Raw genomic sequence first — 24,059 nt, 5'->3', positions numbered from 1 at the left:
AAGAGAACAATTCATTCCAAGGTATACATTACTAGGCAGACTCCCTACTGCCAGGAGGACGGACAGCCTTATTTCGAATAAAGCTGTGCATATGAATTTGGACTTACCCACAGCCCCCCTTGCTGGCTTTGCCCCAGCCTGGGAGGCAGGAGGTCTGTGTTCTATTCTACTCCTGGGAGGCCAACTGACTAGACGTGGCAGCCTGGGCAAGTCATTCAATCGACCACTTCTCTCCTCTGCAAAATCCATGGGCTGGACTGGCACAGTGAACACAGCCACGCCCTCGTCCCTTCTCCAGCTTTCACAGTCCATGGTTCTAAATTTCTGAGCCACCTCATGAATTAATCCTGACTAGGAACCCTCAGTTGGCAAAGAGGTTTTCTTTTTAAATAATTGTTTTAGTTATCCCTTCAATCTCTGGTTGTTCCTTCCTGGCGATTAAGAAGATAACCCCAGGTCTATAGAAAGAAATCACCTTTGGCATCATTAGCAATCTAATTTTGTTTTTTACTTTCTAATAGATTCCAAGATAAAATTCACCATATCGTCCTGCTTCCCTCATTTGTTAAGATTCAGAGCATCTAGGGACGTAATACTCCTAAAGCCTTGGAAAGGTCCTATGGGATTCCTTCCTGGGTCCCAGGAAGAATGAGGCAGGGAGCAAGCTCTCAGTAATCTGCCGTTTACCAAAAACACCTGCCAGAATTCCAAATACCCAGAAAACTCATGTTAATGGTTCTTTCTGCATCATACCTTTAAGAGGAAAATGATAACAAAAGTAAGCCAAACAACAAGAATTTATTTTTTAAAAGAAAACTTCTAAAATGTCATTGTATAGCTTAAATGCAATCTCCCATGCCCTCTGCTTGTAGAGTACTGTAAGTGGCAAGTGCGTTTTTCTACAGTCTAATTCTTTAACGTTATTAATCACTGTTAAGGAGAAGCCATAAGTAGAAAACCATATTAATCATCTAATTGGGGCATTCTAGTCCCCATACTTTAGAAAATTAGAAGATGACAATTTCTTTCACTGCTTTTTATGGAGGGAAAAACACAAATGTTAATAGAGATTCCCTGAGAAAAGTAGAAATATAAACTTCAGTTCCTGGTTTATACAATAATCTTTTCAGATACTATAAGGAAGCAAACATCTATCTGCATGACTAACTCAAAATGTCCTTGGTAATATGTCTAAGGCCTGCTGAAGCTGAAACTGGACCCCGGCCCAATCCCTCTTCCTTTACCCTAATTTTCTCAGGGTTATAAAAAAGGAGTCAGAACTGTCCATCTATCATGAAAATGCAAACATCAGTACATATCCATACTTCCTCTAAAAATTTAACCCTAACAAATGAATCGTTGTTATACATGAGAGCTTTATTTAAGCCATGTATAGGAAGAACTCTTCTTCAATTCATTAAAGGAGAAACAGTGATGTTAAGGCTCTAGTACAGAAGATGATTTTTTATTGAAAGACACAAACAGGGCTTCTAAAGGTACTGTCCTACACATGAGGCAGCAGTCTGGTTCAGGTGGGAATGACCACAGCTGCGAAGCCCAGTGCACTCCTGAAGTCTAGCAGATCTGTGCACCAAAGAGTCATGTACCTGCACTAAAAAATCCAAACAAACAGCAACACCCTAGGATGATGCTTTTATTTAGCAGTCCTTGGTGCCCCAGGAAAGACCACAGTCACATACCTGCAGGCCCAGCTCCAGAGACACCTTCAAAAGAGTGATGTCTGGCAAACTGTCCATGAGAGTTGCTATTTTAAATGCATCTTGGGCAAGCTTGAAGATGTGGGATGAGGAGTGAATGTTTTTCTGGATGGATTCTAATACTGTTTCTAGCCTCCGAACATCGCCTGCAACGAACAAGGGGAAACCAAATCAAAGCAAAGCAAGGCAAAGCAAAACAACAACAACAAAAATCACACAACCACAACCACACACACACACACACACACACACACAGACACACACACGGAGTTAAAAAAGGAACAAAACAAAACACAAAGTACAAGTTTACTTTACATGAAATGTTCACAGATGGCACAGATGTTACAACTAAGTGTCCCAAGGTTATTGCATATCTATGAATCCCGGCTTCAGGAAAAAGATACACTGAGACACACACTCATGACTAAAAGCACATGTGAACCAGAACCAACATGAGATAGCAAATAGTTCTCTCAGGTTCCTGCTTTTTTATTTCTGGTGAATATTTCAGGGAGAATTTAATCTGCCTCTGAAGCTCACCCACCATTTACATGGCATGGTAACTAAACCCAAACTCTGCCAGCAGCAAGTTTAATGATGCAGTTAAATGAGGAAAATGCCGGCTCAACTGAGTAGCACCTGTTTTGCTTCATAAGCTAACATCTAAAGAAAAGGATCCCTTACAACATAAGCACCATTATTGAGAATCTGATGGAAAACACGACCCTTAAAATAAAAAGGCAAACTAACAAAATAATCATGAGGCCTCAGGACAACCCAGTACCTTTGGCTGCAGTGAGCATAGTGGATGCCAGCTCGCACTGCTGGGATTCTATGTGGCTTAGAGTGAACCAACGAGGGTACCGGTTGGGAACAACAGATGCCATGTGGTGTGGACGGGTGAGGTCTCCCGCTGGAGCAGTGGATTCCAACACTAGCAACCTGTAATGACAAGACAAGGCAGGCGGTTCTTAGTTACCACTTGTTCATCACCCTGGCCACAGGGACTGCCCAGAAGCCAGAGGAGCAGGTAGATGCTGGGAGCGATTGTTCAGGTCCTCCGTGAGGGAAGAGCTGGTACAGCTACACTTTGCTGTCTGGATGCTAAAGTTACCTCGTTAATTGCCCATCGCCTAACCCTAAGAGGTTTCCTTTCTTTAGCATCATTCAGAAAACGGCAACATTCAAGGAAATTAAGACATGTAACAATGGAGAGGTTTAAAACACAAGTCTTAATGTTTACCTACTGTAAAATTTCTGAATCTTATCACTCATTAAAAAATCAAAAGAAACTGATAGTCAAGTGGATATTTAAAACTGAGATTACAACTGTTAGGAATCAATGTATAGCTGAGACAAATAAGTTTAACTTATTAAAACAAAGTAAGAAGGAAAGTAAAGCAAAAATGACTTGTTTCCATATATTCATACTTTCTGCATAATTAGTTCCTTATTACTTCAGAAATCTGTAGTTAGAAAATGTTCTATCAATCATATCAGAGATGATGGATGCAAATGATCCAAGTATTTGTCCCTTGACAGCCTTGCATAAATTCAGCATGATTTCTTATTTTAATCAATGTATCTTTAAGAATATGTTGACAAATAAAGAACAACTATTGAAACAAAGCACATGCTTGGCGGTCTCTTTTAAATATAAATAAGCACCAAAGAGATTAGTAGAGTAGCTATAACTGCAATAATTTTTTTACAATCATCAAAACACTGACCTTCCCTCAAGTACACCAGTGTTAGGGACTGTGGAGTAAGAGCTGGGGACCAGGAGAAGTTAGCAGGGTCAGGGTGTGATGCTGGGCTTGGGGCCCTTCCCAACAGCAATTATTGCTCTGGTAAGCCAAATCCCTCATTCCCTTTTCCTTTTATCTAGGAACAGAGATGCTAGCATTTGATGGTGGCAATTAAGTAGTAAGGATTTTGGTGGGGTTGCTATTTAGCTTTTTAAAAACCCAGACTATCCCTATATTCACAGGCAGATCCTTCCAGAGTTGCTGTAGAGCACACTAGTCAACGTCCCTGGAAAGATGAGAAAATGATTGTGAAAATGCCCTTCTTCAGTATCTCCCCTCTCTTTCTAGAAAGACTACAAAGCAAGTAAGTTACCTGTCTCTTTTCCTTCCTGTTCCCCTGGCTGCCTTGAGATGCTCTAATAGTTCACACCGCCTCCCTCCCATGGCCATCCTTTGGCTGAGGGCGTGTGGCAGGTAGAAGAGAAGAGGTGGAAAACAATTCCCCTGTGCCCTGCTAGTGTCCCCCGTGAACGAACTGCCTGGGCAGCAACCAAGGGTGGACGTAAATGAGTTTCTGAGTGTTAGAAAAGCAAGCCTCCCCACCTGAAAGATACCTTCCCATAAGCCAGAACCACAGAGAAACCTTAGCTATTTTACCCTTAAACTTTACAGTAACTGTAGCAATAGCATCTGGTGGCTTCATAACATTAGTATCCTTCCCTTTACCACAGGAGCAGAATTGTTAGGATTTGAGTAAGTATAGAGCTGAACATCTGTCTTCACCTGATAACTTCCATTTCAGCTTCCCAAAATGGGAATAGGAATGTACTTATAAAACTGTGCTCTAAAATACAAACCAAGTGGTACAAAGTAATTTGGTGGGGGACTTTTGCTTATGTTAGTTATTTTATTTTTTGATATTTTAAAAACAGACAAGAGAGAACTTTTAAGGTTTCTCTGATATGTTAATGAGATTTCATGTTGCCAAGGAAAGCATGTCAAATTAAAGGATGTCAGCCTCAATACACAATGACACACAGGTACACATATACACACACACAAATACAAACACACTCTCTTGCTGCATAAAAGAGGCCTCCTGTGACTTATAAGCTATACTCATACAGGAAAGGCATTGTTTTTGAATCCATTACACTGGCTGCAGAGACAGTATCTTCGATGAAAAGTTTCTGTGGAATCAAACTGTTCTCCAGCACCTCAAGCTTTTAGGTGTGTACGTGGTTTGTCTTTAGGTGGCAATAACAGTGTCTAATTGGCACTTTAACAAAAGTGTGTTAATTAAAGAGTTGCAGAACAATGTAAATGTACTTAGTGCCACTGAACTGTACAGTTAAATATGGTTGAAATGGTATGTTTTATATTATGTGACTTTTACCACAATCAAAAAAAATTTTTTTAAAGTGTGTTAATTTGAAAAAAAGATAAAAGGAAAAAAGCTCATGTTTTAAGAAAGGTAGATATTCCTTTCAGGTCCTTGAAGTTTAAAAGGCTATAAATAAGACTGAAAAATTTAATCTTGAGTTCATTAAAAAATATTCAGCTAGAACAAATTCGTGATAAAAATAATTATTTTGTGAACTGACTTTTTAAAAGGAGGGTGAAAACAGGAAGGTCAGCAGCAGAGAATGTGTTCTAATTGTTATCACTGAAAAGGAGGGACCGAGGGGCGGATGGAAACAAAGCTGAGGCGAACAAATCCTGGAAGACCCCTGAATAGCGATGCTTCAACACTAGATACAGCTCCCATCCCCTCTCATCCTCCAGTGGAGCATAAAGGTGTTTCGGTGCTAGGATGGCTTTCCTGCGCTACTGATGGAATGTGTAATTACAGCCAGTGTGAAGGGCTCTCTCAATTATTATATTCAGTCAAGTATACGTGTTATTTACCACTGCTTCAAAAATCTAATTTTTTCTAAACAGTTACGTTATTTAGGAAGGTTTCAACTGTTGCTGCCTTGTGGTTAAACTTGGCCTGAAGTTGTTCTCTAGTCCCAAATTCTAGCTTCAAGAAAAAGCAGGATAAAGCCACCATGAACATGAGTGACAGCAGACAAGAATACCATTCTTCCCTTACTTTAAAACAAAAGCGAAACAAGCCAACAAACCACCACCACCATAACCCAAGAAGCTTTTTTTAGTTTTTCTGCTGCCTACAAGAAAAATGAATGAATGAGAAGTCAGTTAACAGCCATTTTTCCCAGTGGGGGATTTGGATCGCCTCTGCCCGGCGGGGCTGTGAATACGTACCGCATTGCTCTCAGTGCAATTTTGTATGCCAATTCAGCATCATGAGGTAGGAGAGAGGTGAAGAGATACTTGGCAAATGTGTGCATTGGAACGCTCTCCCGATGGATTATTTCGCCTAAACCACTATATGGTCCGGCTGTAGGAAGAGAGTATACACATTTTACATTCCTAAACAAGGAACTAAGACTTCTTGTAAAGTATAGTTTAAATTTTTTATGTAAAGATATAAACAATGCTAATCTAGTTAAGAATGTAATCTAAGTGACATAGTAGAAACGAATACAATTCTTAGTAAAATGATTCTACCGGGTAGAGTATACGATATCAAATTCACTTCAGGAACAATTCCCTGTGCCACAGCTAAAAGGAGAATCACAGAACTATGGGGGCAGAACTTTTTCACATTATAACTGCTTCAGAGAAATAAACACTCCAAAGCAGGAAACCTCACTGAATTTAAGAAAGACCCTATCTCAGTGTGTGATATCTGAGCATCCAGATTTTCAAATACACAGATGACTCTACAGCTTAACTTTGGAAACTGCCCCAGCCCCAGTCAGTCTTAGGGGCACAAATAAGCCAGGTTTCCAGAAAAGAGTTCTCTGTTTCAGGGGGAGGGATAGGGAGGATTCTGAACCACAAATCCCATTACAAAGACTTTAAATATTGTTGCCTGTAATAAGCAGAAATAGATATTAATTCTCATAAAGGATTAATAATAAAAGACCAGAATAATACTCACCGTAGGCAAAAGAAAAAAAAAATTAACTGATTCTACCACTATTTGGACTTCAAAAGACCAATTTTAAAAGTAAAATTATATTTAAACTGTCAAAATTCATTTCTTAGTAAGTTGTGACAGGCACGGTGGCAGAGCTGACTTCCCCTGTGTGCTCTCTGAATGCTACCCTAAGAAGGACAACACCAACTTTTAAAATAAATTTTGAAAGGAAACCACAGTGGTTAGTTCAACTACTTTCCGCTTAGGTGCTGTGAGGTTTAGTTACTGTGAAGTGTTTTATAAATTAGTTTCCATGTCACCTTTGGGTTAACATCGGTTTCATGACTTCTAGAATTATGAATCATGACACTACTGCTCAAAGGACATAATACATTTGTTTTCCATGAGAAAAATAAGTCTGGTGAAGAGTTTAGAATGCAAGAAATGCAGTTCAGAGGAAATGGTGAGAGGAGTTACTGAATTGGGCACTGAGTAGGAGCATGATACATTTTAGATCATTTTAACAGAAGTTGTTTTTAAATTTCATTGTTTTATTCTTTGGTTAGTATTTTTGAATTGTTCCTTATTAAAGTACTTTGAAAGTCATGTAAATAACTTATTTTTTTACCTAGACAAATTAAAATCCATCCTAGATTTCTAATTTTATCAAATCTATTAATCTTTTTTTCTTTTTTTTTGTCTTTAAGACATTTAAAAATGTTTTAGCGATCTGATATTCTTCAAAAGCTGATAAGGCATTACAATTTTACCTTTAGTTCATATAGTGAGGCCAGATTATTTGTTATATTATAGAATGTTTCCCCTCCCCCCAAATTCATATGTTAAAGCCGCAACTCTCAATGTGACTGGAAGATAAGGCCTTTATGGAGGTAATTAAGGTTAAATGAGGTCACAGGGGCCTTGACCTGGTCCAACAGAATTAGTGACCTATGAGAAGAGACAGAAAGAGTGACCTCTGTCTCTGTCTTGTGAGGGCTCAGGGAGAAGGCAGCCATCTGTAAGGCAGGAAGAGGTCCCTCACCAGAAACTGAATTAGCCAGCACCTTGACCTTGGACTTCTCAGCCTCCAGAACTGTGAGAAATAAATTTCTGTTGTTTAAGCCACCTAACCTATAGTATTTTTTAATGGCAGCCTGAACACACTAAGACATTAACTCTATTTTTTTAAGGACTAATTACAGCAAACTTGTATATTTTCCATCTTCATTTCTCTTCCATTTCCTTTCAGTGTTTCCCTTGTACCATCAAGTTCCCTTTTTATACTATGCAGGGAAGGCCAGGATGCATAATCAACATAATAACAAACACCTCCCAACAAGCAAAACATTCAGTCAGGTATCACAGAATTATCTGTTGATTAATAGTCAGTGTAATGCCTGAACTCTGGTGTACTGAAAAATGAAAAACTGAAATTTGAAATCTAAGTTCCCCAGAAGTGCTTTTCCAATATGCCAATTGATTCAATGTGCCCATACTGTGTCCAGAAGTGATTTAACACTCAGCAATAAAATACAGGGTTACTGTTTCCTCTTTTTCATACACCTGAGTCTGCTAACTAATCTGCCCCTGAAATTCACAGAGTATAAGTGTATGAAGACCTTGGTGCCCAGTGCAGTCATCTCAGTCATGGAGCGCTTATCTTTTGGAGTTTATAGAAATGGTCCCTTGGCTTCCCCTTGGACTTCTTCCTGTCCTGCACCAACCACTCTTTGGGGCCTAGCAAGGTTGGGAAAAGAGAGGAGCATGGGGTGGGTCATCAGCCCTCCTTACAGAGCACAGTTCTCACTAAAATGTTTAATGGGAACGTATGGACTAAGCAAAGACTAAGACAAAGTTAAAAAATATTCATGAGTAATGAACACGGAGACATTTAAAAAGGTAAGTGATGAACAGATATCAGACACTATCAACTTTGAAAACCACACATCCTCATCTTTTCCCTCAGTATAATGAAAATCATAAGGCAGTTACCAAGAGTTAACTAAGAGCCGGCATAGAAAAGTTTATGGCTAATGATATTGCTTATATCAAAAGGAAATATATGACAGGAAACTAAGACAGTAATGAAAGGATCAAGATCATTTGAAATTTGTCAAGATGGGCTTTTATCTTTAGGGAAAAAAACTTCAGGAGAGTACTTCAAAAAATTATTAAGAATTTTTACCAAAATTAAGCATGTTTTATTCAGAATAATATTTCCCCTTTAAGGTGCACTTCTAAAACACATAAATGTATAATATATTTAATGAAAATATTTTTTTCAAATAGATCTTTAGGTTTGGACATATAAAAAGTTTTGAAATGCTATTTTCTCTAAATCCCTTCCCTATATATAGCCATTCTGAATATAAGATGAAGATACCGTACTGTATGAGCCTATTAATCACAGAGAAATCCACAGAAATAACACACATGTACTTGAGAGACAGAAGCAGTTTAAAAGATTTGACATCACCTAAATCTGTGTAAAGTATCAGGCTACCACATTAATTACACTTATCCTTTTCAAGAAAAAAAAAAACATTAAAAAAAAAATAATGCCATCCAAAATGTATTAGGCCCTTTAGCTCTTGACCTTACAGAAAGAAAACTAGACTTTGCCTTAGTGATTCTATGAAACCTTTACTTTGATGAATGTATACCTAATGTATTCTCTGAAATAATTAGCGCAGTGGAAATTCACTTCTGCAGTCTTTGGTCCCTTGTCAGCATGTGCAAATGACATGTTCAAAACCCAGACGTCAACGTAACAGCCAATAATTTGGAGGAATGCCAGCCAATTTCCATTTTATTACTTAATTGATCAAGCAAAGAGGAATATGGCTACCAGCAATAACTCACTAAATATCAAACTTGCATTTATCTCAGGAACAACACAGACTAAATAAAAACAGTCCTTTTTAAAGCTGGTGGCATTTAAATGGGGCTCATTTCTAGCAGGTTATCTTACACGACCACCTAAATCAAATGATAAACATGTAAACATCTGAACATTTTTATTAAGTGATACTATTTTTTGGAAAGTGAACATGCCTATGACACTCAGTGACCATACCAATCAAGATAACCACCATATTAAGTGTACTCCCAACGTAAACTGTACTCCCAACGTAAGAAAGCTGAGTGGCTAAGTAAAATGGGCTAAACAAGTGAGAAAGTTCTTTATCATACTACCTTCTAATAGGAAGACTGCTTGCTTGCGAAAAATTTTCACCAGTGTGTCATCCAATTCAATTTCCTGAAGCTTGGAAATGAGCTGCTCCTCATTCCGGCAAACCTTCTCTTGGGTATACAGCCCATCAGGCATAATACGCTGCTGTCCCAGCCCTATTAGGGCTACTTCCACAGCTAGCGTTAAATAGGATTCCCCTTCTTCTAAGAATTTGTGTGCAGGTAGATGCTGGTATTCCAGAGACTTGCACTGTCCCATATTCTCTGTCACAAAAGAAATCAGAGTTCAGAAACTACTTTTGCAGGTACCCTGATAAGTACGATCTATTTTACCTAGTACTCTTAAATAAATTATTGACTTAACTCCAAGAAAGCCAGAAAACCATGTTTCTTAGGTTAAAGTATATAGTTTTCCAATATCTTTTAAAAAATGACCATGAATGACTAAATGTGTATGTTCTGGGGGATAGAATATTACAAATATTTTTCTCTCACTAAAAATGAATCACCAAAGAAAACTATAAATCTAAGGAGAGATACTAAGCATACCTAAGAGTAAACAAATTTTTAATTAAGAGTAAAATTACATGATGACTGCAATAGTTATCAATTTTTTAAAGCCTGGCGTTAAAAAAAATTTCCATACTTTTATCACAATGTTGTAATTTATAACAAAAACAGTAGAGAATACAACATATATGTAACTCAATTCCATGGTCCTTTTTGTTATCAAAGAGTCATCAGTCACAAGAGAAGGATTCTTTGAGGATTCTCTTATCTCTGTTAAGGTGTTTCTATTAGAAATTCTTAACAAACTTCAACTGTCCAACTCCCAAGAAAAGTGAATTCAAAGTCATACCATACCCTCACCCTCCTGATAGAGTTTGGGTCACCCATAATCCATGAAGGCAACCACCACAGGCTAGATGCTTAACTCTCCAAGCTAATCCAACCATGGGAGTAGTGAAGGGACAATCCTTCTTCCCTCCCACATGATGTACATCCTTATTTTGTATCTTTATGCTGGAAAACAGTCATAAATGCAGATAAATTCTTAGATGTACAATCATTGACTAGAAGGGAATAAATATTTTTAGGTTCTTGACACATGCTGCCAATTGTCAACCCTAAGACTTTTCCCAGTTTGTAGGAGCCTGCCTGAAAAGTGTGAGTACCCTTTCCTGCGAACTGCTAGTACTGTTAACTATATGGATTCATAAAACAAACTGTGAAGAAAAACAATGACCAGTGATGAATGCCATTCAGGGTTTAGGGGAAAAAAGCACATGAGACAAATGTCAGTGGTTTTACCTGTAAAATCTGAGAACACAGGGAAGCTTTCATCATCAGTGCGGCAGGCTTCCATTAGGCTGCTGAAAAGAGTGCCCACGGGGTCCAGGGGATGTCCAACCCAGCCCTCCAGATTGGTTATTGAGGTTATGCTTTTATGGGGTAGCTCTGTGTAAGAAAAGGGAATTGAGACATGGAGAGAAGTAGAGGACAGAAAGGCTTTACCATTTCCAGCATCCTGACAAATTAATACTAAATTCAATTCAAAATTCCTCTTTAATTAAAAAACAAAGGTACATAAAATCCCCAACCTGTGAACTGTTTTAAGTTCTAAAGGTTCATCTGTGAATCAATATAAATGGTGCTAACTTCCCAAGACAGCTCTCAAACATCTATTTAATTCATATGCTCAGGCTACTAGGTTAACATTACTACTTACACTATTAAATTATGATGTATGAGGAAAATGAATTCTAAATTTTTACCTGAGAAGCTAAGGACAACTCTCCTCACTTCCTAGGAGTGGCTTTAGAGAGAACTAAGTCCCCCTGGAATTATCATTGGATAACTAACTCTACAACTACGTTAAGAAGGTACTCTCAGAGTCAGTGCTCACTGGGTTATCTAAAATGGAGTCTAGAAGGCAGCTGTACCCTGGGTCGGACTTGAACTTCCGTATGAATATTTATTAAATTACTCCCCTATCACCTTATAAAAATCTTCCTTATCGTGGATCTGTAAGTCATTTAAGAGAGGACCTTTGCCACAAAGGGGAACTATAGCAGAAGATAACATATAATTTGGATGAAACATATCCTTTTCATTTTCCTCACGTAATGTTAGAACTTTCAAGTTCTCAAGTTAAGAGTGCTGAGAGAAAAGCTGCAAATATTTTAAGGTATATTCCATTATTGTAATAAACAATGCAATATTTTACATCTGTTTACTAAAGTTATAAATAATAGTGGTTCCTTCTTAAAGGAAACTATAATAAAATCTATATACAAGAAAAATATTGGCTTGTAAATAGCTAAAAAGCCATTCTGCAAGTTCAGTATTTCTTTAGAAGTCTTCTGTTTTGGACTATCAACTATTAGTACATAAAAATAAAGCATGACCTGGCACAATGTATTAAAATTTATAGAAGGTGGGTATTAGATTCCTTGGAAAGGTCTTTCCCTTCAATTTCTGTCACTGGCTTTCATATACACAACCAGGATGAAAGCAGAAACATGAGCATCACTCTTAGGAACAAGTCTCTCTCTCTCTCTCTCTCTCTCTCTCTCTCTCTCTCTCTCTCTCTCTATATATATATATACACACACACACATACATATATATTTATATATAGACTTACTGTGGTGATCATTTCAAAATATATAAATATGGAATCATTATGCTGTACACATGAAACTAATATGTTATATGTCAATTATATCTCAATTTTTTAAAAAGTTGACATATCATGCCAAATAATATTGAAAATGTACAAGATACTTCATTTACTAACCTTAGCCCCATAAGAAATAACTGTTACAGCAATTTGGAATTGTAACAGTTACAAAAAACCTATTCTTTGAATATGGACAAACAAAAAGAAAGTAGGGAAAGATATAAATATGCAGTGCTAGTAAAGAATAGTCTGAAATTAAAGTTTTCATTGTGTGCAGGATAAAAGAGAAATGAGTCTGAGAGAGACCTCAAAGACAATCAAAGGAGTCTATCTTAACATGTGTTCCAACTTACCTACATGAACTAACACTTTTACACTTTGTATTTCTTAGATATTGTACCATTTAAATTAAACTAATTTTAAAAACATTTCTTCAGAGAGATCAACATGAATTTCAAAACTCTGATAATCATCGTGAGCAAGCTCTCCTGGTGCAGTATAAAAAGTACTTCACTCTCTCTTAGCCTGAGTATTTCAATCTTTTATACTTTTCAAAACTAAATGTCTTTTGGCCATAGATTGTGTGTGTTTAGGGGAAGGGAGATTTCAGAAAAATTTTGCAAAGGGCCAGGCAACATATTTTGTAAATACAGCTGGTAACCAGTGTTGATATGACAAACACAAAGAACTGGACAAAGTAATGATTGTTGGGGATATCACATTCCAATCCCATCTGAGCTCCCCCTTCCTTGGTTCCAGTGGTAACTTTGGAATTTTCTTTCATCATATAAATGATAATGTTAACATTTTTAATACTTCCAATATAGAGGATATCAAAAATTACAACAAACACTCGCTCCAATCTCCAGCCCACTTCAACAACAACTGATAATTTTAAGCTGTACCCTAGATGTGTGTAAAATCATCCAAGGAATAAAACAAAAACATAAGCAAAAAAACACAACTAAAACTACTTCTCTCTGAATAAGATATAAAATTCCAGAGTAAAAACAAAACAATCCTAACAAAAAAAAGTAAAAGATTTACACCTATGCCGCGGAGCAACTAACCTCGTGTGCCACAACTACTGAGCCTGTGCTCTAGAGCCCGTGAGCCACAACTACTGAGCCCGTGTGCCACAACTACTGAAGCCCACGCGCCTAGAGCCCGTGCTCCACAATGAGAGAAGCCACTGCAATGAGAGGCCCAGGCACCGCAACAAAGAGTAGCCCCCGCTCGCCGCAACTAGAGAAAGCCCGCGCGCAGCAACGAAGACCCAACACAGACAAAAATAAATAAATAAATAAATAAAATTTAAAAAAAAAAAAAAAAAAGATTTACACCTACAGAAGAAAAAGAAGTGCACGGATTAATCAGAAAAAGCATACATATGTCTTTCTTTTGATCAGGGCCTATGCACCTTACAACCTTTTGCAATTACTACTACTAAGTAATGCTTATTTAAAATTTAAAAGATTAATAAACTGAGATAAAGAGGAGTTAAATGTGTCCTGTCAGTTGACAGCTCATCGAATGTTATTTACAGAATTTGAAAAATCCAGTTCTGTTTTTTTCCTTAGCTTTCATTGGAGTGTAGTTTTTTTTTTTTTTAAGATTTTTTTTGATGTGGACCATTTTTAAAGTCTTTACTGAACTTGTTACAATATTGCTTCTGTTTTACGTTTTGGTTTTTTGGCCAAGAGGCATGTGGGATCTCAACTCCCCAACCAGGGATTGATCCCACACCCCCTGCATTGGAAGGCGAAGTCTTAACCACTGGACCACCAGAGCAGTCCCCAGGAGTTCTGTTTGATCGCTTTAAATACATATCATGTCCTGATGTACAAATTATTACAATTAAACTGTTTTATAGTGCTTTCACACTCTGTCAGGCCCTGCTTTCAGTGCTTTACAGAAATTAACTAGTTTAATCTTTTCAACAACTCTGAGAGACAGGTCCTCAACCGAGCCCCATTCCATAGTCAAGTCAATGCCTAAGGTCTCCCAGCTGGGACCTCCTGCCAGGATTCAAACATAGGCAGTCTACCCCCCCAGAGCCCTTACTATCACAATTAAAATGCTCTTTCACAAAATGAAGTATCTGGCTAACTTGCATTTTAGATAATTCCGACATACGACATAACTCAAACAGTAAAAAAAGAAAAAAAAAAAACCTCCCCTTTAAAAAATTAACCAACCTAAGAAACTTGTAAAAAAATTTTATTTCTTACAACATTCAACGGGTGGGGGTGGGGGGATGCCTAACATTTCTCACAGATCAGCTGTTAAATATTTCACATGAGTGGTGAGTAAAGCCATCACCATGGCTCTAATTTTAAAAGTTCTCTCCCCAAAGAGCATAAAACCTAGTGACATCATCACCAAGAATCCCATTCCAATGGAAACAGACTCCTTCACACATTTACCTTTTTTTTGAGTTCGGAACATTTCCAGCTGTTTCTGTTGCTGCCGTCTTAACGTGTTAACAATAGCTATTGCTAGTCTCAGTGCTTCTCTGGGGTACCCATGAGAACGTAATGCATCCACTCGTGCACAGGCTGTAGGAACATGTTCTAAAACAGAAAGTTAAGGGGGGAAGGTTGCCATTATCAGATATATCTATAAAAACAGGACTTAATAGTAAGATGTTTTCCCCTGAAATACTATTAAAAAGACACAAGAAACCATTTCTGAACTTGGATTTGAATGAAAACTCCTATTGCCAAGCATTCATCCATCTCCCATTGAATCCCTCAACTCTCCTCCTCCCACTCCAATAATGCTATAGAAACTAAACAAAGAAGTAAGTCATGGAAATGTCTTTCCGGTTTGGCCACTTACCATGCCAGAGGGGCCACCCGCGGGAGTCAAAGAGGGAGTTTTCAGCGTCGTCATGGTAACAGTAGTTGGTGTACAGGTCACTGCTGATAATGTGCTGCAAGTGGCTGTCCTGCCAGTGGAGATCGCACGCCTCGATGGCTCGGGTGAACACTGTCCGATGTGGCCTGTTCGATGAATCTGTTTTTTCCACAATTCAGAAAGCCGTGTCAGCTATTGTTCACATGTGAATAAATCAGTCATACCATACCATTCTGTGGCCAGATGTTCATGAACACACCCACACACATTGTCCTGCACCCCCTAAGCAGAAGGATGAAGGGTGAATATTCTCATGTCCTAAGTACTAGGAGGCAAATCAGACCAAAGAGCCACCATTCACTCACTTGTTTTATCAAACACAAACACTCTGCAGCCCTCAGAGCTAAGGTTAAAGGCATCCTGCAAAAAGAACCGTCAAGTCTAGTTTCCATGCCAAATACACTGAAAGGAGGCACTCGGCACAAAAATCACGTGAAAACTCACTGCTCCCCACTTCTGAGGTGCTGTGGTGAACTGCCCTGATGGGATCAACAGCTCTCACAAACACTATGCAAGAGATGAGACACCAGCCATGGAACCTTTCAGGAAGATGCAATCAGCCTTTAAAAATACGCAGAAGGGTTGTGCTTTTGGTTGTATTTTTTAACTATATTGTGCGGTTTTGCACAATTAAAACTATTATGCTTCTTGGGATATAATGATTAAATGTCACTTTATATCCCAAAGGGCATAAATGCATATATTTAACATTTCACAAAGCCACACAACATAGCTACAAAACAAACCAGCGCACTTACCTTGCCCCTACAGGCTGCCTCCTGACTCTTGTGCAGGTTCCATGACTGGTGTGATGTCCCCAGCATAGTGTATGCCAGGGCATCACAAAAGAGCAGAAGCACACACTCCGAAGAGGGTTCAAGTTTCAGGACCTGACAGAGAAAAGAAATGTCTGGGGAATAAAGGATATTTTTACCCCAACCTCTGGGATTATTCAGTTCTTCTGGAAAAAATCGTTCAAGTTCTACCTGCACTCCCACCCCTTAGGTCCCCAACTCCAGACTTACCTTAAACTGTGGCAGAAACCTTAGAAAGAGCCTCAGCTGACACTCAGGGTAACAAACTATCTTTATTTATGTGTGCTTTATTTAGCTCAAGAATCACCCCTCACTGTCCTGAGGCTTAACTAAATGAGAAGGAAAATCTGGAGCTTCCTTAGTTGGTAAAGTTTCATCTTCCTCTCCCTGGAACTTTGGCTAAGCACAGACATAAAGGAAATCATAAAAATCAAAATACAACTGAATCAAGAAGAGCTCTGAAAACTCATCTAGACCAACCCCTCTATTCTGCTGATGGAACTGAAAATTGAGAGAAGTAAAGTGACTTGCCAAGGTCACACGGCCAGGCAATGGCAGTCAAGATCAAAACACAGATAACCTCACTCCAAATTCAGCTACTTAGGCTGTTCTGAAAGGCTTCTGAATGGTCTTTAACAGAAAGAGACATTACTTCAGCTTGGTCTCAGGTGGACTTAGACATCTGTATTTGAATGGCAGACATATCAAAATGCATGGATGACATAATTTGAGAGGCCTAAACACTGATGTATCTGTTCTGGCCCCTGCCCAGACTCCTTGTTAGCAGCAGACGGAGGGACACTTTGCAAATGGGAAGAGTTGGCCCTACATTTAATAGCCTTTGGAACCTACCACGGCTTTTTGCAGAGCAGAATAAATCTACCCCTACTCAACAAGAAACTGGTTCCATGACTTCGTATAGTCAATCAATCAAATATTCCAAAGTCCAAATCTCACACGAGTATTTTTAAATGGCTTTCTAATTTCATTTATTTTGTTTAACTCAAATCATAGAAACAGAATTTAAAATTAAAAGGAGACTTTAGAAAGCAACATATTATTATACACTTATTAAAAGAATGAGAGTTCTGTCTGTTTGACCCACTGTGGTATCAATAATAAAAGCAAGCTGTGGGTATGATTCCATTGAAAAAATTAAAATCTTAACTTTTCATGTTTGTATGTGACTGTAAGAGCATAGCGCAACGTACAGGACATACACCAGGACAGTGGTTAGCTCTAAGAGTCTGATACAACCAACTGTAATAAAAAAGACTAAATACTATTGGTATTTAAACGAAAATGTAAGATACAAAGCTCTATAATAGCATGGAAACAAAAAAAAAATACATACATAGACAATGACTAAAAAGATATACAAACAAAAATTGATTAAGTATCAAAATTATGGTCAAATTTTATCTTAGATACCTGTGTTTTTTTGACTTTCGCAATAACAGAAAAAAGAAACAGATGATCTTAACCAAATTGTTGAAATGATAAACACAGGGACTTCCCTGGTGGTGCAGTGGTTAAGAATCTGCCTGCCAATGCAGGGGACGTGGGTTCGAGCCCTGGTCCAGGAAGATCCCACATACTGTGGAGCAACTAAGCCCGTGCGTCACAACTATTGAGCCTACGCTCTAGATCCCGTGAGCCACAACTACTGAAGCCCATATGCCTAGAGCCTGTGCTCCGCAACAAGAGAAGCCACCGCAATGAGAAGCCCGCGCACCACAATGAAGAGTAGCTCCTGCTCACCACAGCTAGAGAGAAAGCCCACGCGCAGCAACGAAGACCCAACGCAGCCAAAATAAGTAAATAAATAACCGATAAACACTAATCTGTAAAAAATTTTCAAGTATAAAATAATATTAGTTTTTTAACCAAAGAAGTTTTAAAAAGGCTCTCATTCAGGTATATTTAAAAAACAAACACACTACTCTTTCTAAGGGTGTGGATTCTAATGTTGTCAGTTAATTCTAACAAATAATCTCAGCGAAGACAGGGCCTGATTTGTGCTTCACTTTCACTCTGATGTGCAAACACATGCAATTCTGCCCATGGTCTGTACCACATGCACTCGCTGCCCAGCGGCATGGCTGCTGGGCTCTGCTGTCACCAAAGGCTCTCCCTTTGCCAGCCCGCTCAGCCCTCCAGCAGAAGTACTGCAGGCTGAGCACCCGAGCCCCTCTGTAGGGATGTCTCTTCCGACAGCCCCTCTGGAGAATGTGGGTGTTCTGCTAAAAGGAGGAGCCCTGGTGCCTTTAGGCACAACAGCTATAAATATTGCCCTTAGAAACTAGTCCTGACTTCATATCCCTGGGCCAAACCATAAATGAAATGAACTCTTTTTTTCCGGAGGCTGGACCACTTCCTAAGAGTTTTCTAAAGCCTCTGAAATATTCATATTTAACCAAGGGGAAAGCAACCAAATGGAAAGTAAAAAAGTAAACTGTAAAATGTTAGGATGGCAGTCACAAAAAAGCAGGTGGGGAGTGAAACACAGAGAAAACTCCAAATAAAGTTAAAAAAAATTTATTGCCTATGGAGACGTAAGCATACCTTTTTCTAGCAATAGAAGAGAATAAATGTTGAATTGTTAAACTTGAAAATTCTGAGCTTCTGGAAAAAAACTTGGGGTATAAGGAAGGGGTAGATTTATTTTCTTTGAAGTTATTAAATAAAATCATCATGGGCAATAAAGATACGACAGATTTCAAATACTGAATTCCCAAGGCAAATATCTCTAGACAAAGGAGAGCCAGACGATCATCTTTCCCAAGGCCTGAAACTTCTTTTTGATTGGACAAGTCCCTATGGAGTAATACATATTATTTTCTCTCTTTGTAGAGACTGAAAATACTATGCTAACATCACATTTCATTCTCAGCACATTGTCCAGCTCTTTCTAGGAGTACCAACTCCAGATGGGGCCAGAAAACAGAATGATAGTCTCGATTCCTGAATCCTTCTGATGTCATTTAACTCCCACCTTGCATCTATCATAACTTGAAAGTCTTCCAGGTTTTCTCAAAAAAGGGGGAGCAGCAGCACAAACTTACACAAGAAGAGTGACAGAGTTAGTGAACGAAATTTGTATTTGCAAGAGTTAACTACTTTAAAGATTTGGTTCTGAAAGAGAGGAGGAAATTCTGTGGTAGCTAGCAGGGACAATGGGGGCAAGGAAAGATTTTTTAAGATGAGAGAGACTTGAGCTAAATGGGTGGGTCCAATAGAGAGGGAGAAGCTTAAAAACAACAACAACAAACAAAAACCAATACAGAAATGAGAGACCGAGATTCTTAAGAGGCTATCTGAAAATGTCTGGGAGCATTTCTTAGTTGTCCAAAGACCGGAGGGCACTATTAGCCTACAGTAGGTGGGAACAAGTATGCTAGACAGTCCTTCACAATAAAGAATTTTCCTGGTCTGAATGCCAGCAGCACCCCATGCTCCTGCAGCCCCAGTCATTAAATGTTTACTTGCTGTATTCTAAAACTAGGAATTTTTAACTGATTAAATTGTATAGTAGCTCAAATATGAACTGACCAACAGATATAAAAACACACAGCTCCTCAATCCTCTCAATATTTTGTTTTACAATATACTACCCACCCATTCCATGATTTTTAAAAATATATTCAAACTAAATAATTAATAGGCAATTTTAACACATACTAGTAGTATATATAAGTATTATACCCATCTGTATTCTGAGAATATGAAAAAAAGTTATAGAAAGGTCTCACATAAAACTTAAAACACACACACACACACACACATTCATATCAAAACATATTTTAAGTCTGTGAGTTATATAGCAAGTTCTTAAGTGAGTAAAATAATTTTCCCAAATCTATTGTAAGTTAGTGTTATAAACATAGATGCACAATTAGGTAGATACAAAGTGAGCAGATTACCACTGTGTACTCACCTTGGTTAGCATTCGCACCCTGAGGCAGAGCATTGGTTAAGTTAGGTAATTCACTGCCATGATTTCCATCTTCCCATGGACAGACGTCAACACCATTCCACTTTTTCAACTGTTTTAGCCAGCTGGCCTTCTGCTCCAACTTGCAGTGGGGATTTAAAACTATACACATCCACAGAGCACCTAATTTAAAGGGAGAGAGGAAAGCAAATTTTTTAAAAGTTTACAAGTGTCCAATCCTAATAGCTAATGACAAACCATTTCAAAATGGACCCAAGTCTGCAGTTTTATAATGCAATTCTCCCTTGTCCAAGCAACAAATCTCACATAGAGGTTAATGTAAAGAGGACAAAAGAGCACAAATTTGAACCAAAGAATCCAAACACTGTTACATATAAAGATGAAAGATATTTCAAATGGTAAGTGTAATCACTTTCCTACTTGTGTGACATTTTGGGCAAAAGTCAATAAAGAATACAACCTTAAGGACCAATTTGTTACTTTAATTTACAAGCAGATTTTATTCATGGATGCTGCAACAAACCACTCTAAATGGTTCTTCTGTGCAAAAATTAAATTTACTTTTAAGAGTATCTTTTAAAAATAAAATCGTAAAGGCATAACAATGGACATGAATAAACTATTTCCCAGTCTCCATATAAGCATTTCAAACTTTATTATGCTCGTTAATTAGTATGCATATCCATATATCAACAGATCTTTTAAAAATAAAATTTACTTAAACATGCTTCCCTAAATGATTTAACCAGGAATTAACCTTTATATAAATGAAATTACTAAATTTATGTCTTTTTGTGAATGAAATCACTAAACGTTTATCAAAAGTTCACTTGCTTTAAAATGAAAAGACAACCTGTGGACTCGGAGAAAATATTTCAAGACAATGTGACAGACGAGGGCTTAATTTCCAAAATACACAAATGTCTCATACAGCTCAATATCCAAAAAAAACCCCACAAAAAACAAACCAATCAAAAAAGGGGCAGAAGACCTAAATAGACATTTCCGCAAAGAAAACATACAGATGGCCAACAGGCACATGAAGAGATGCTCAACATCACTAATCATCAGAGAAATGCAAATTAAAACTACAATGAAGTATCACCTCACACTGGTCAGAATGCCCATCATCAAAAAGTCTACAAATAATAAATGCTGGAGAAGGTGTGGAGAAAAGGGAACCCTCCTACACTGTTGGTGAGAATGTAAATTGGTACAGCCACATATGGAGAACAGTATGGAGGTTCCCTAAAAAACTAAAAATAGAGTTACCATATGATCCAGCAATCCCACTCCGGGGCATATATCTGGAAAAGACGACAACTCAGATTCAAAAAGATACATGCACCCCAATGTTCATAGCAGCACTATTTACAATGGCCAAGACATGGAAGCAACCTAAGTGTCCACCAACCGATGAGTGGATAAAGATGTGGTATGTACACACATACAAACATACACACACAATGGAATATTACTCAGCCATAAAAAAGAATGAAATAATGCCATATGCAGCAACATGGATGGACCTAGAGTTTATCATACTAAGTGAAGTTAAGTCAGAAAGAGAAAGACACAATGTTATATGATATCACATGTGGGATCTACAAGTAGTACAAATGAACTTATTTACAAAACAAACAGATTCACAGACATAGAAAACTTATGATTACCAAAGGGAAAAGGGAGGGAGGGATAAATTAGGAATATGGGACTAACAGACTAACATATATAAAATAAACAACACGGATTTACTGTATAGCACAGGGAACTACAGTCAATATCTTGTAAACACCTTTAATAGAAAAGAATCAAATATGTATATATATTTTTGATTCTATATATATATATATAGCCAAATCACTTTGCTGTACACCTGAAACTTACACAATATTTTAAATCAACTATACTTCAATTAAAAAGTTCACTTGTTTTTCAAAGGAAAAGCCCTAATGAATTTAGAAGGTATAACTCATAATTTGAAAAATTAAGGTACTGATAAAATGTATCATTCCTTTCTACATTTTTCAAAAAGATAGCTAATTCAAGCAAATATTCCACAAGTTTTAGAAGTTCAAGTTTGGGAATTCCCTGGTGGTCCCGTGGTCAGGACTCCATGCTTCCACTGCAGGGGGCATGGGTAAGATCCTGCAGGCTTTGCCATGTGGCCAAAAAAAAAAGTTTTTACTTTACCAATTTCAAAACAAGACAGATACCAGTACTTCAAAGCCATTCACAACACTCTTTCTTTGAAAAGGTTTGTATGTGTATCTGTGTTTATTTTAATCAGTTGTGTTAACCAAGTGATTAATAAGGTAAGAATGGTCTGTTTATGTTTTGTTTGTCCAAAAGTGATGCTTTACATTCTTCCACATTTAAAATTAGCAAGCTTCTTCAATTATAGAATCTGTTATTTTAAATATCAAATAATGTTTACCAACAGAAAATAAACATAGCCACAACCTAAGCCACAGATATTTATAATTCACATTTCTATATTTTAAAATGCCAATTAGAAACAAAAATGTGATAGATCAAGATGGAGTAAAGCCCACTACGGCTTATCTCTCCCCATAATTACAACTAAAAACTGGGCAAAATACAAAAAGCAGCAATCTGAGGACTCTGAAAAGTAAACAACAGCAAGCGGTTTGTGGAAATAAAACTTGAAGAAATTTAAGTCATATGGGGGTGACTTCCTGTTATTTTCCCCCCTCTTTTCTCTCCTGGCTTGCACATAAGATTAGCCCCATTTGGGGAACTATGTAGAAGGCATATTAGAGCAACAACTTGAGAGAAACCTCATCTACCTGGTGCGAGGATTGGGAAAAGGGAACCCCCTGCCACTCAGAAGCTAGAGAGGGAGATCCCTGGATATTCTGTACAAAAATAGGCACAAATACTGGTCACACCTCACGTGCATGAGACTGCCCCAACGCAGCACAGCAAAGGTTTTGAAAACTTTACTGACATCACCCAAAGAAGGTAAAACAGAACTCAAAGTCTGAGTATGTACTATTGAATGTATGCTTTAAAAAAACAAAAATTTCTCCGGAGGATTATAATAGGACCCAGACTCTTACAATTCAGTATTTAAAATGTTCAGGATCCAAAATTACTTGGCTTACAAAGAGAAAGAGAAATGTGATCAATTCTCAAGGGAAAAAACAATGAACCAGATTTTAGAATTATCAATCAGAGACTTTATGCAACTGTTATAACTATGTTCCACCAGATGAAGATAAACACTATTGACAGAAGTGAATATGAACGATAAAAAAAGAATAGAAATGTTAGAATTGAAAAAACAATATCCAAAATAAAAAATTCACTAGATAGGATTAATAGTAGAATGGATATGACAGAGGTAAAAGTCAGTAAATTTGAAGACAGAAATGATCTCATCTGAAGAAGAGAGAGAAACAATCAGAAGAAAATGAACAGAGCCTTAAGACAGGTAGGAAAATATCAAAAGTAACATCTGTATCATTGGAGATCCAAAGAAGATGAGAAATAGCTACAGAAAAACTCAAAAGAAATAATTACTGAAAACTTCCCAAAATTGAAGATATGAATTTACAGATCAAAGAAGCTGAGCTAACCAAAAAATCCATGCCCAGTGATAATGAAATCACTGAAAACCAAAGAGAAAAAAAAAAAAATATTGAAAACAGTCAGAGAAAAATGAAATGCCGTATAAAGGAGAATGTCTCAAATAATTATTCTTGTCAGAAATTATACAGGACAGAAGACAGTAGAGCGATGTCTTTAAAGTGTTAAAAGAAATGGAAATATCAACCCAGAGTTGGCAAAATATCATTCATGAATGATGGTGAAATGAAGGCTTTCTCAGATCAGGAAAAACTAACAACATACATTGTTCAAGAGACCTGATGCTAAAGGAGGTTCTTCAGGCTGAAGAGAAATAATACCAGAGGGAAACTTGGAACTATATGAATAAAGGAAGAGGAACAGAAATAATAAATACCTAAGTAAATGTCATGGACTACTTTTGTCCTTCTAAGTTCTTTAAGATAAGT

At 37.6% G+C, this 24,059-nt stretch overlaps 1 protein-coding gene across 1 annotated transcript in view; it reads right to left on the bottom strand.

The window, feature by feature from the left end:
* The window catches only part of ZSWIM6 (zinc finger SWIM-type containing 6), a 202,650-nt gene that overhangs the window by 3,076 nt on the left and 175,515 nt on the right, over positions 1 to 24,059 (bottom strand). Inside the window, exons 5-12 of the mRNA XM_060295805.1 lie at positions 20,002 to 20,181; positions 15,172 to 15,348; positions 14,757 to 14,903; positions 10,959 to 11,105; positions 9,651 to 9,911; positions 5,735 to 5,870; positions 2,503 to 2,660; positions 1,701 to 1,864 (exon numbers count right to left, since the gene is read on the bottom strand). Of these exons, the coding sequence (XP_060151788.1) occupies positions 1,701 to 1,864; positions 2,503 to 2,660; positions 5,735 to 5,870; positions 9,651 to 9,911; positions 10,959 to 11,105; positions 14,757 to 14,903; positions 15,172 to 15,348; positions 20,002 to 20,181 (1,370 nt within the window). The remainder of the gene's footprint in view (positions 1 to 1,700; positions 1,865 to 2,502; positions 2,661 to 5,734; positions 5,871 to 9,650; positions 9,912 to 10,958; positions 11,106 to 14,756; positions 14,904 to 15,171; positions 15,349 to 20,001; positions 20,182 to 24,059) is intronic.

This window comes from Globicephala melas, chromosome 3 (genome assembly GCF_963455315.2).
Source record: "Globicephala melas chromosome 3, mGloMel1.2, whole genome shotgun sequence".
In the NCBI taxonomy this organism is placed as follows: domain Eukaryota; kingdom Metazoa; phylum Chordata; class Mammalia; order Artiodactyla; family Delphinidae; genus Globicephala; species Globicephala melas.
This window is presented reverse-complemented; position numbering and strand designations above follow the sequence as displayed.